The 14,478-nt window shown below is 40.8% G+C and overlaps 1 protein-coding gene across 1 annotated transcript in view; it reads right to left on the reverse strand.

Annotated features, from left to right (window-relative positions):
* Positions 1-4,325: 4,325 nt before the first annotated feature.
* The window catches only part of CCDC174 (coiled-coil domain containing 174), a 29,821-nt gene continuing 19,668 nt past the window's right edge, over positions 4,326-14,478 (reverse strand). The window contains exons 8-9 of the mRNA XM_011357491.2: positions 13,076-13,251; positions 4,326-12,040 (exon numbers count right to left, since the gene is read on the reverse strand). Coding sequence (XP_011355793.1) covers positions 11,742-12,040; positions 13,076-13,251 — 475 coding nt within the window. The 3' untranslated portion in view covers positions 4,326-11,741. The remainder of the gene's footprint in view (positions 12,041-13,075; positions 13,252-14,478) is intronic.

Below are 14,478 nucleotides of genomic sequence, written 5' to 3' on the forward strand. Positions count from 1 at the left end.
CATCAATCATCCCTCCTGACAGGCAACTCCACATAACCTCTGCCCCTGGGTGCCACCTCTCTACACCTCTGCATCATTTCCACATGAATCCACCTTTCAGTATCTCTGACCTTGCACCATTCTCCACAGCCAAACTTCCAGTCTTGGCTCTGCAAAGTTGAAGGAATGGGAGGAAAATGCAGAGAACAGAGAGGAGTAAGGGGGTTAATCTTGGGAGTGATCGTGGGAGGAGTTCAATTCCTATAGCAGACCCATGGCGACCATCTGTTCTCAGTGCAAGCTTATATACCTATTTGGAATGGGTGTGCGGGACACACACACATCAGTCCAGGCAGACCCTTCTGGGTCCAGAAAAAATGGAAAAGAATCTGACGAGCCAGGCTTACCAGACACAGACTCCACCATGGCCTTCATCTTCAGCGTGAGCAGCTCTGTCAGCAGGTGGACAGACTGCTGCTGGAACTTGCGCAGGGTCTCCTGGCCAACATGAGCCTGATGGCCATGGGTGGGAGAGTGGGCAGAGAACTTGGATGGCCCAGAGGATGTGGATACCTTCGGTGGTGGTTGTACTGGTGGTGGTGGTGGTGGTGGCTTCTTCTGGATGGGGATCTGCACGGGGGTTGGTTCCACAAGCACCACAGGTGGGGTTCCAAGGTTGATCTCTAGGCCCAAGATGTCGGACGGGGTAGGCACCATGGGGTCAGTGATGAGCTCCTCCCAAGTGAACTCAAAGATGTTTTTGATGCCCTTAGGTACAGCAATGCCTGCATTCCGGCAAACAATGAGCAATTTGGAGATGTGGGCCAACAGCTTGGGGGCCATGGCTGTGTACTGCAGGTACAGTTCTCGGTTACTCTTGATGTCGTTCATGTTGCTAGAGTGTGCATACTGCTAGGTAATACTGTCCATCTCAAACAAGAGGGACCTTCAGTTGCAAAGACTCTGAGGTGAATGAGAGCAAAAGTGCTTACCTAAGGTGAAGCCTTGGAGATAGACAGAATGAAGTGCTGAAATGGCCCTTATAGGTCATTGAGCCAGCAGGTCCTATCCAGGAAGGATAAGGAAATAATTGGTCACTACCCCCAGAGTAGGGCAAAGGGATGCCCCTCCTCCCTTTTCTTCTCAGAAATACCTCAAATAGACCCGTATTAGCGAGTTACTTTGGAAAGGATCTGGAGATGAGCAGGTTCCAGAAATGGTACCAGGGACAGTCACACAAACTGAGTTCCTAAGGAGGGACCCCAAGGGCTAGAGGAATGGAAAGGATGGGGAAGGGAGAAAGGTTTCATGGTACCTTTTATAGTTATAGATCTGAAGATGGAATATCTGCTTGTGGTCTATTAATAAAAACCTGCAAAAACAAAAAGATGTTTCATTGGCTCTCTCTGGAAGAGGGTGATAAGCTTCCTGGTTGTGTAAGCTCCTGATTGTGATGCAAGGATAGGCATAGAATTATTCAACATGTACATCCAAGGGCAGACAGGAAAAAATGAGGAGAATGAGTTTTCTTAATTCAATGACTAATATCATTTGTCACATTTCACCAAATCTAAGATGTGATATAATTGATACACCATTTACGAGGAAATAAAATCAATGTAAGATGCCATTGACTGTAGGACATACCACAATTTCAGAGGTGTTAAAATGAGGGAAATGTGTACCTTAGAATCAATGAGCTATAATAAGTATTTCCCCACTTTAACAGAACTTCTTGAGGGCTCTGAGTGCTCAAGTAGACATATGGGGCCATGAGGTTAGCTGATAAGTATACTCATGTCTTGGTCAGCTGAACACCACTATAAGCTACTAGGTAGTTTTTATTCTGACATTCTTATAGATTGTGATTTATTTTTATCTTCTTATTTAATAGCAAAAATAGATCACTGGTTGAAGAGAGGGAGTATGAACAATCTGATGAACATGAAATGGCTACAAAAAAAAAATCTTCAAATAAACTAGGGTATTGTAATCAGATCTGAAAGTTTCATCCATCTGATCAAAATGAAACCCCTAAGGACATATTATTGTCCACATATCAATCTGAAACACATTTATAAAAATAGTCACTTCCTGATCTTACACTACACAAAAATGATTTATTTCTTTTAACTCCTGAGGGGCTTTGTGAGAATATGAGCCTCTGTAAAAGATGCTCAAGAATCCAGAACACATAGGAAAGGTTGATCTAAGGGAATCTGAGAGCAAAGGAGGGTGAGATCCCCACTCTGATCACCTTTGCCAGCATTTCCATGCAGTGCCAGTGAGCTGCCCCTGTTGTCTGACTTAAATGGCCCCAATGAGCACACTTGCTAGTAATGTCGGCCTTTAGAGCAGAGGAAGGGCTGGCATCTTCTGACAATCCTTGCTACCAGAGCCTTCCAACCATCAATTCTACCACGTTTGGCCTGATAACCGCTCCCTGCCACATCCATGGCCATCCTCTCTTGCCAGACAATCTTCATTTTTTCACTTTTCAAACCATGTCCTCTGAAGCCACTCCAAGTTCACCAAAGACCACACCCTTGGTGTACACCCTCAGCATTTTCAGAGCAGGTTCATACCTGCCCTTGATCTGGTGCGACCACCTTGGGGTGAGAAGGCCATTGCCTCTGTGGTTTTGTTGATGAAGAATCAGAGGCTGAGAGAGACTTTTGGTCAGGAGTCATCTGTCTGTAGACTACTGGCACAGAGGCTTTTCCAAACGTGATACTACTTCCTCATGGCCTTTGAGTTGCCTCTGCCCATCTATCAGCAACAAAATCTCCAAAGAACAAGAGTCTCATAGAGCAAACCCTTCTGACATCCAGCTGGATTGCACATAAAGTGACTTCCTATGTCTATTTGCTGACCCCCTGGCATCTCTATTCCTCAGCTTTGGAGATTCAGAAAAATAGGTTCATTTTTTAAATGATAAGTCTACAGAACAAAGAAACCACTCAGAATCTCAGTCATCTGGGCAGCTAGCCAGAGGTTCTAACCCTGACAATATAGAGTCGATTTTTTTTTTTTTTTAAGCTAGGATTCAGATGAAGAGAAGGCAAATGAAATCCTAGAAATGTTAGCTGGTTTGAGGCACGTCTCCCTAACCCCCATCAGTTCCTTTCCTTTGAGGTTAATTTTGAAGATATGTCTTACAGATAACAGCTGATTTTTAAAATAGCTTTATTGAGATGTAATTCACATACCATACAATCTTTCTAAAGTGTAAAATGGTTTTTAGTATTTCAGTTGTACAACTAACATCACTATCTAATTTTAGAATATTTTCATCACCCCATAAAAAAAGCCCATTCGTGGTCACTCTCCATTCTCCCTTATCCCTAGGCAATCACTGATCTAGTTTCTGTCTCTGTAGATTTGCCTGTTCTAGACATTTCATATAAAAGCAATTATACAATACGTGGCCTTCTGTGACTGGTTTATTTCACTTATCATAATGTTTTTGAGGTTCATCCATGTTATAACAGGCGTTAGTACTTCATTTTTATAGTAGAAATATCCCATTATATGGCTACACCATATTTTGTTGATCTATTATTTGATGGACATTTACATAGTTTCTACTTTTTGGCTATTATGAATAATGCTTCTATGAACATTCATGTACAAGTTGTGTGGACAGATGTATTCATTCTTTTGGATATATACCTAGGAGTAAAATTGCTGGGTCATATGGTATCTAAATGTTTACTATTTTGGGGAACTGCCAGATTGGTTTCCAAAGAGGCTGCACCTTCTCCCTGTCCTTCTCAACACGTGTTATTGTCTGTTTGATTGGAGTGCCATCCTAGAAGATGTAAAGTGGTATCTCATTATGGTTTTGATCTGCATTCCCTAATGACCAGTGATGCTGAACATCTTTTCATGTATTATTGGCCAACTTATATTTTCTTTAGAGAAAGTCTATTTGGATCTAAAAGATTTTTTTTTTTAAGTGTCATTTTAAATGAAATGCACAAATAACTCATTACCATATGTTTAGCTCTTCAAAATGCAGCTAAAGGTGACCATGTGACTACATTCTGACCTATGAGATAAAAGTAGAAGTTGCTGGGTAGGACCCTGAGAAATCTTTTTAAAGGAAACTGCCTTCGTGAAGAGAATACTTTTTCTTTACCCATTGCCCTTATCGTTCTTCTGAAATAAATGAGATGTTCGTAGTCCCAGCAGTCATTTGGAGCCATGAGGTTACCTTGAGGACAGAAGCCACACATGGTAGCTGAGTAGAGCCACAGAGCCTGGGTCCTGATAACATGATGGCACATTCATACCAGCACTTAACCATTTACTTCCAAACTTATTCCATGTGAGAGAATGAATGCTAATCTCTGTAAGCCACTTTATTTAGCTCTCTATTCTTGTAGTCACATGTGATTCTTGACTCGACAATCATCCATGGTGGTACATCATCCCTCCCTCCTTCCCAATTACACAATTTTTATTGTCATTTATTCATTTTTCCATCACTGAGACATGGGCCTTGCCTTCGAGTTGCTCAATGTTTAACAGACAAGAGACTTAAAAAATTGATTTTTGGAACATAGAAGATGGGTCACACTGAAGGTTGTCATAAAAGATGAGTAAGAAGTTGCCAGTTGGTGAAAAGGGGTAAGGGATTAAGATGTACAAATTGCCATTTATAAAAACAGTCGTGGGGATGTAAAGCAGTGTAAAGAATATAGTCAATAATATCGTAATAACTATGTATGGTGTCAGATGGGTACTAGACTCACTGGGGCAATCGCTTTGTAAGTTATATAAATGTCTAATCACTATGTTGTACGCCTAAACTAATATAATATTGTATGTCAACTGTAATTGAAAAAATTTTTTGATTTTTTTTTTTCTTAAAAGTAGTTGCCAAGCAGATAGGAAGGAGAAAGCATTCTTGGCAAAAGGAACGGTATGTACAAAGGAAGAGACATTTAAAGCATGATGAGTTCAGAGAACTACAAAATATACCAGTATGGTTGGGGCTACAGAGGTCTATAGGAAAGTAGCAGATGAAATTAGAAAAGTGGTCTAGAATCAGATCATGAAAGGACTTGTATGTCATGCTGAAGAATTTGCATGTTATATAATCCAGTACTCAAACATATTTAATTGCTATTACGTCCCATGTAGTTAAGTCTCATCTCTGCATATGGAGGACAGGGATCATGTCTTCTCTCCTTTTGTAGTCTCCATGACACTAAGTACAGTGCTGCCACATACAAGAAAGTAAAAATATTTTGTAGCATCAAGGTTTAACAGATAGTCTAAGAGATCCATGTAGATGGCTTTAAGCAAAGTTTCAACAAACAACTCTCACAAAGAAATGAAAAGCTTGTTTAAGAAGCTTATAAAGCATATAAAAGATGACCAAGGGCCCAGCGCTGTATTCGTTCTAATTTGCGGCCTGTTTCCTCTGTTCCAAGCCTGAAGCAGGAGGGAGATGAGGGGAGAGGCACGCACATCAGGCTACAATGACAAGTCAGAGTACTTTCTGTAAGGTAAAATGGAAGTCCAAAGAAGGCAGTGTCGCTAGCTTGCTATGAGCTCAGGCTATGAGACCTTGAGCTTGGCACTTGACCTGTGTGACATTTTCAAGGGCCTCATTTGGACACTAGTCTCTCCTTCCCAAGACCATGAGGATTAAATGAGATACACATAAAGGGCTGGCACAATGCCTAGCACGAAGTTAAGTGCTCAAAGAATGTTAAGTAGGAAAAGGTAATTACTTGAAGTGGTAGAAGAAAGCTACACAATGGAAATGACAGAAACTGGTCCAGAAATAGAAGTTGACTAGCAAACAAGGAAGAGCATTCCTGGCAATGGGAACGACACTTGTTCAGGCTGGAGGCTTTAAATAAGCCTGGCAAGTTTGGAGAACTCCGAGTTTACTAGATGATGCTACAGGTTAGTGTGGATGGGGGAGGGCCGTGTGGAAGGGGTGGGGCAGGGGCCAGCAGAGAGGAGCGTGTATAAAATGCTGAGCTTGGACTTCATCTTGTAGGTGATGGGAAACTCTCAAAGGACTGCAAAGGCAGCATCTGTATTTTGGGGTATTTCCAAGGGCTGGCGGTAGGGTGAGAATGTGGGGTAGGAAGGAGTGTGTGAGACATACAGCTGCTGGAGGGATTAGCCAAGGAGGGGAGCAAAACCCACGGCAGCCTGAATTTCACCTACAGTAAAAAAGGATTTTCAGTCCTAGGTGCACATGGAAGGAGACTTAAATTGCAGATACAGCAAACTGCCAGGGCACACAGGAGGGAACAAGCAGATAAGGGGTGAAAAGGAGAAAAATTCTGAACAGCTTTCAGGAAAACCAAGTGCACTCAACTAGAACGAAGCTGAGGGGGAAATTTGGGTACAATGACAAGTCAGACTACTCTCATTTTTATAGATTTAAAAAACAAAAATAGGGCCTACTGCCTTTTATTGGCACTGATCCAGGAATACATTTTTGGGTAGAAGCACATACAGCTTTATAAAAACATAATAAAAGGTAGCTCCCTTAGGTTATCTGGTGCCGGCTTTCTTAGCTATTTTCTCTAGTTTCAGCTCTCTCTGGTTTTAATCAGAAACACTCTGATAAGGACAGTGAGCAGTCCAGATGTACTGCATGACTACAATCTGTGAGCAAGCGGGGCTTTAGGCTAGGACAGGCATGAGAATAAGCCCTCACTTGATGCATGAAAGAAGTGGAGATGGGACTGGGAAAATTAACAGACACTGTCCTCTCTACTTCTCAGTATATCAACAGTTCTGGACAGATGCTTGAATTCTCCTCGTCGATGGGAAGAAGAAAAGGCAGAGCTATAGAGAGAAGTGGATCTGAGAGTAAGCAGAGTTGGGGGCTGCACAAATGATAAAGCTTAACCGCTGGCTACTGAGTAAGGTTTACATGTGAAACTGGAACCTCACAGTCACCCCTCATCCTGGACTGGAATTAATTCACTTGAATTAATTAAGCAAGCCACTTGAATCCTCCACCTCGGAGATTTATTGTGGTACCAAAGGCCCTTATTAAGACAGGTCTTCTGGGAAGACCCATTGACAAACATAAAAATGATCATCCCTTTAACCCAGTGATCTCAGTCCTGAAAGTAATACCCAAGGAGACGGCTGAAATAGGGGAAGGGAGGGACTTGGGTAAAGATCAATGTTGGTTAAATGAAACAAAAAGATGCCTATAGCCACTTCATTACTAATAGTGAAATAATGCAGCCAGTCGACAACCGAGGAAGTATCTAACAATGATGTATGTTAATCTGATAACTATTGGGCAGCAATTAAAAATAACTGAGCTGTTTTTGAAATGTTAAATTAAAGGAGAAAAAACTCCAAATGGTATGTTTACATTGATTACACATTCCATAAAAACCTATGCAGATCATAATTAGAGAGCTATAAAGCCTTATCTTTTTATGCTAAAGATGATTTATTTTTGAAGAAAAGACAGTAAAACACAGGTCCCCTACAAAGACAGCAGCACTGTTCTTAGACACTCTTGTGACCTGGGAGACATGGGCTGGAAGCAGGGCCCATTCTTGTGTTTTCTGGTTTTCATAAACACCACTCAACAACCTTGACTGTATGTGGAGAGGAACTGCCACAGGAAACCCCTCCACAGTGCAGGGTGAAAAATGAGGGATCAAGTCTCTAAAGCTACTCCCCATGTATCAGACTTAATACTAATAATGATCAAATAGAAATAGAACACAATGTAACCCAGGAAAAATGCTTAAAACCAGGCAAAACTGCCACCAAGCAGATGAGTTTTCAGAGTTAGGGAGAATGCTGCAGTTAGAAATGTGTAAAGAAAAGAAGCTGTTTAAACGGAGAGTGAAAAAGAGTATTTCAAACCACTCCCACTACTGGATACACACATTTACTAGGTGTAAATATATAAACACAGCCCAGAACTAATAAACACAGTAACAGATTAATACTAGGCCTGGGTGACAGGTTTTCACTAAAACACCTTGCTTCATTTGATTGCTTTGATTTTCCAGTTTTCCTAGATCTCCCCAAACCTCCCACTCCAACTCACCCCTCACACACACTCTTTAAACATTAAGCTAGATGTCCACGACCTCTTCTAGGCAAAATGACTCACCCAGCCAGTTGGCAAGGGCAAGTGGGAGGACTAGGGGAGTCTCATTTTTGCTCCCAGTTTTCAACAGGTGAACAAATTATTTTCAATGATCATTACCTTAGCCATGTAGTTTTTTACAGGAACTGCTTGACATATGTTAGTTCAATTTACTGGCTGAAAGAGACTAAATATGGTGTGGCGACTCTCTGTTGCGTTAACTGTAAAGACCAGTACCCGCCCTCATTCCAAACTCTAAATTCTACTGCCTCCTCTGTATGTCACAACAAGGTTAGTTGAAAACCACCCCATAGGCTGCACTACGGCTTTAAGAGGAAATAAATTACACAAGTCTTTGGCAAATGTATGGCTATACATAGCAGGAATCTCATGTATATGGATTTAGAGTTCCTCCTTTGGGAATTTTGCAAGCAAACAAAATGATTTATTTAGCCAATTCGAATGAACTGTATCAAAACCCACAAAAGGCCTGGAGAAAAGATTAAAATGAAAAAAATAATTCAAAGCAATTTCTGATCCAAAACATTTCACTTAGCTCTACAAAATCATGAATAAGGTGTGGTCATGTTTTCTGACAAGGAGTTTTACCACTACTTGCTCCCAAGTTAAACACAGCCATAAGAATATCTTGAATGCTTCATGTACACCTGGAAAAAACTGTTTGTCAATCCTTTAGTTACTACCACTGAGAGGATGACATGTAGTCAGACTCTAGAGCATGTAAAAATAGATCATTTAGAACTGTACTGTGCAGTACAGCAGTATAAGACATGTCTTTTGAGCATGTGAAATAACATTAGAATGACTAAGGGGCTAAATTAATTTAAATTTAAAACTTGGTACCTGATTCAGTTATTTGCAAACTTTTAAACATGGTAAAAGATGTTTGGAACAATTCGGGCATGTGAATCTACTTTTTCAACTGATATTTTATGAAATCTAAATACAGATCAAGTATCCATGATGAAAATTTATATAAGTAGGTACACAGTGGATTTTGAAGACTTGGTGTAAAATGTAAAATATCTCATTAATATTTTTCGTATACTGATTAAATGTTGAAATATTTTGGATATACTGGACTAAGGTATACAAAATTAATTTCACTTTTTAAATGTGATTCCTTGAAAATTCAAAATGAAACAATGGTTTACATCATATTTCTTTTGGGCAGTGCTGTTGTAGAGTGTGGATCTGAAGTATAAGACCTCTAATGCCATCTGTTGGATACACTTGTACAAAACAGGCCTATGAAAAACAGTAAAACTAATTGTTAACATCTGAAGAACTCTGGGTCTGAAATAGAAGAGAATGTAACAACTGGGCTCACAAAAGACTAAACTAAATGTCTGCTGTTAAAAGGGGTTTGGAAATAGTTTTATACAATCTTTGAAATCCTAGGGAAAATCTCAGTCATTAGTTGACAGTGATGATGAGCCAGTATGCACAGACTGCTTCACTACCCACCCAAGGTGTTCTAGGAGACAAAAGGTTATTTGGTGGCCTCTTTCATGATCGTTGGCTCCATACTCATGGGTGTACTGCTGCCTGACTAGTCTTCCTGTTTGTCCCTTTTTCACAATTTGCCTCAAGTTCTTCTGCTCTACCTTATAAATACATCTTCTTTCCACCTTTCTCATATCTATTGTTTGCTTTTCTTTTTTCCCTTTATGATTCTAGGACATCTCACAATTCTATTTTTTTTAATATTCCATTTTTTTCTGGCTCTTTTCTTGTCCTACAAGCTGTTTTAGTTGGTTTTGTAGTTAGAGTTCTCACATTTAGATCTTGATCCACTTTGAATTGCTCTTATATGCAGTGTGAGCTATGGGTCCAAATTCATTATTTTGCATGTGGATATTTATTCCAGAATCATCTGTTGAAAAAACAATTCTTTCCCTATTGGATGGTTTGGCACCACTGTCAAAAACCAATTGACTATAGATGTATGGGTTTATTTCTGGACTTTCAACTCTACTCCATTGATCTATGTGTTTATACTTACATCAGTACCACATTGTTTTGATTCCTATAGCTTTTTAGTAAGCCTTGAAATAAGAAAGTGTGAGTCCTCCAACTTTGTTTTTTCAAGATTATTTTGGATATTATAGGTCCCTTGCAATTTCATGTGAATCTTAGGATCAGCTTGTCAATTTCTATTTAAAAAAAAGCAGCCAGATCAGTTGGTTTAAATGTGTATTTGTTAAAAGAGGTATTTGCCTGATTAGGCTGACAAAATGACCATTAATAAGTCTGGCAGCTTTGTCTGATATGGAGTTTAGAGGTCAAATTTTCTGGAATTTGGGATTTGATTTCGGGGCAACAAGACTAAGAGCAGAGGGTTTTGGAGAAAGCATAAGTCTGGAACAAACCTGAGCCTAAACAAACTACATTTAAGCCCAGATCTGTCATTTAGATGTCACATGACCTGGGATTACTTGCTGATCCTCTCTGCACTCCAGGTTGCAATATGTAATGAGAATAGGGGCACCTTCACCAACACTACTATGCTGTGGAAATGGAAAACATGCTTATCACGAAGCCCAGGAGAAGGCGGACTCCTTTGGGCATGCGGAAGATCTGCTCTAGCACATTCATACAGGACTCACTGGCATGGGAGGTGGCCATATGAACCCTGTGCGCCTGGTGGCCAACTCCTACTGCTTGTTTGCAGCTGTAAAGAGGACACTGAGGTGCAGCAGACCAAGGATGGGGACAGTACCCAGGCACAGGTAGCCCTTCTGGTGCTCTGCTCACTCACCCATTGTTAGAAAAGATGAAGAGACCTACCTGCCCCTCACTCCAACCCAAATCTATCCCAATCAAGTTTCTGAGGTGACTCAGCTCCCGAGAGTGATGAGGACCTACAGTGGGAGTAACAGGGAGGCAGGTGAGCTGAAAAATCCTTAACAGTTAAGGAGCATCTCACTCTCTAACCAGACTCAACAGCTCCCACATGTACCCTAGTCATTAACACATACTTACTGAATGCCCACTATGCACAGGTGATGATAATCACTTAGGATGAGATGACAATAAAAGTTAGTGACTTCAATTTCCACTTCTGGATTATGAAGTTCTACCTCCTGGTCTTCCTATTGTTTATGTTATAGTCCACCAGCTTCAGGGTCCTCTTGGAGACTAAATCACTTTGCCTTTCACACAGTATCTCCTCATTTGTCACTGTCTGATAGACAAAAGTTATTCCTGAGAGATGCTCCATCAATGGATCTAGAAGCTGAATCCTTGGGAAAAAAGACATCTATGTGCTAGTATTTGCAAAAGGAAAGGAATGGAGTCCTCGAATCTGAGTAAGTCATGGGAGTGGGTGTAAAAGAGACAGGATTACAAACTCCTTGGTATCAAATATTACAGAATATTTCTACTTTACCACAGCTTACACGTAAATCCAGATGAATATGTCTCCTCCATACCAATTAGAAAGAAATGAATAGCCAAGTGGCCACAGATTTCCCACAGTACCATTCACTTTCTTCCTTGCTGATAAATCCAACCTGTGTCTTCTATGGAAAGGACAGGAAGATAAAAAGTTACAATCAAGTCCCTAAAATCATTTTCCCCACTCTGAGAGAGGAAGGCACCATTGACAGTATGGACCCAAGTCAGAATGTTTTCTAGTTCATGTCACTTGTTTATAATATGATATCATATCATCCAGAGTTTCAAAAGTGACCGTGGTTGGTTGTGGCGGGCTGTTGGGGGCAGGAGTGGATGATGTATGTGAACAGCTGGGGTCATGGCTCTGGCCAGGGTACTGCCCTGGGTCACTGTATGTAGGTGCAGATCTGCTCCAGGTCTGGCTACTGAAAGAACCAGTTTTCTTTTGACCCACAAAGTAATCCGATGGTGGGGCAAACTCAGGATCTCTCTCAGCCCGGAGATCTGACTGCCTCTTCGACCAATACCCAAAGGAAAATTCTAGTAAAAACAAAAAAGTATTATTAGAACAGATTATTGAATCAGCTGAATCTTCACTGTTATTACTTTTCGGTCATTGTATGTATTTCTCAAAAGCCACCTCAAATTCTCTGGAGAACATGGATAGCAATAACAAAGCTGTAATATAAAGTATAAGGAAGCAGAAGAGCAAAGGTTTGAGGAAGGCTCTGGAGACACTGTCAAAAAGGCACTAAAACTACATTTGAGAGGGAAATATAGAAAAATTAAACACTCAAGTTGCTTGTGTAACACGATGCTGTAGGTCTTCAGAGCAAACACAAATGTTGTTCTCTGAGTTATAGAAGGCACAAGAAACCTATCCAAATCTAAGTAGGTATTTCATTTCTATTTCTAACAGCCACACTCACCTATTTGCATATCTTTTATTTTAGTATTAGACCTCATCAGTTCAAACAGCATGAGCTACTGCAGTGCTAACACAATCTCTTTCAAAAAGGTATAAAACATAGTCTTCTTCTGAAGAGAAGTTGCTGTGGACCCTACAGGGTATTTACAGAAAATTCTGCATAACCGAATGGAACATATGTAAATCCAGGTTAATACACTGACATGCAGATCATTTCAACTGAACATAAAAAGAGACTGCTAAAAATCTCAAACAGAATACATTAAAATACCAAACCGTCATGAGATTTTATAAATGGTTCCTGAGAAATGGCATTCCACAGTTGCAAAACCACCTGAGGGCGGCACAAATTTCAGAAAACTTCCCCCAAGTGCTTCTAAAAAGAAAACTCATCCTTTTGACATGGTGCCTTGGGAACCCTGGTCTTTTGTAATGACTCTTTCTAGTGCTCCTACTTATAGACAGCTACTGTCTGGGTACTGAGAAGAAACAAGTTCAAGGGTCTAGAGAATTACTTAAGGCTCAAAGGACCACTAAGACTCACCAGAATCACACTAGGATGAGGAGCTCAGAAAAACCTCCTGTGCAGGTTTTTCTATAGCCCATTGCTAGAAAGGTTTCTACACCTTGGAGCCCAGCCCCCTTACCTTTTCCTCTGTCCCACTCCCGGACATGTGGCACTCCAGGCCTGGTATCCTTCCTCTCCTGAACGATGACTTCTACTTTGCTGCTCTGAGCAGAAACATGTGGAGTTGGCACGGCCTCTGGTTCTGGTGGCAAAGGCCCGATAACATCTCCATCTATTTTTTGCAAAGGAATAAGACTTCATTATAATAAAATTTAAAGCTACTTAAAAATGTTTTTAAATAAAATATGCTAATCCTGAGAGTAGAGGTAATAACCAGTATTTACTGAGCACCTGTCACGTCCCAGGCAGTGGGCTAAGTACTTTGTATACAATAATTCATTAATTCTATAACAACCCTAATAAGGTCAGTATTGGTATCCCCATTTTATCTCCATTTTATAAATGAGGAAAATTAAGCTCAGAAAAGCTGCACAGGTAGAGTTACAAGAGCTAGGACTCAAATCCAAATTGGATGGATTTTAAAGTCTCCGTGTTACCCCAGACCAATTACTGAAGTATCAGAAAGCCCTTAATTACTCAACTAAAGAAAGGGACTCAGACAAAGCAAAGGAACTTAGTGTAGTGATGAAGAACTAGAGCCTGGCAACAAGCTACAGGCTATTCATTTTGACCATGTTTTAAAAGAAAATGGATTTTTTAAAAACACTATGGTGGCGTTTTACATCTGTGAAAATGACAGATGTTCGGGAGTAAAAGTATGCAAAGTTTAACATGTTACAGGGAGATAGCATTTACATGAAACTAAACTGATGATTTTCTAATTCATAAGTATTTCTGGTCTCCTTTCAAAGCTAAACTGAAATTGTGTTTAGAACTAGAAAATGGCCCATGGCTTAGCATAAGGCTTGTGAGGGCTGGAGAAGCTTTATATGCCCCTAACACCCACACATCCCATCTTCCTTTTGGGACCAGAATGCCCCTGTTTCAATTGGAAACATAGCACCTTGCTAGAGAAGCTATTCTCCAGCCTCCCCTGTAGTGGGTGCTACACCACAGACTTCGTTCTGGCCAGTAGGATGTAAATGCATAGGCTGTGTGTGACTTCTGACTCACATTCCTGAAAAAGAAGCTGGTTTCCCTTTCTACTCTTTCCCCCTTCCCCAGGCTGGATCATGAACAGGTGCTGGGAAGCAAACTTTGAATGTGCAGGCGAGGGCAACCTTCTAGGGAATGGCAGAAAGAGCAAGACAGGAGGAAGCTAGGGACTGCATGGCCATCTGGGGCAGAGCTACTACCTGCCTGGACACCTAATACCTCTGAAGTGTGAAAGAGAGAAGACTTCCCTCATGTTTGAGGCAGTCTATGTAGGGGTCTCTTCGTCATGGTAATTTAGCCCAGACCAGCATAACCCATACAGTGAGCTAGTTTGACCACAACACTCTTAACGGTGTTTCCAAGTGT

The sequence above is a fragment of the Pteropus vampyrus genome, unplaced genomic scaffold (genome assembly GCF_000151845.1).
Source record: "Pteropus vampyrus isolate Shadow unplaced genomic scaffold, Pvam_2.0 Scaffold35, whole genome shotgun sequence".
Taxonomy (NCBI): domain Eukaryota; kingdom Metazoa; phylum Chordata; class Mammalia; order Chiroptera; family Pteropodidae; genus Pteropus; species Pteropus vampyrus.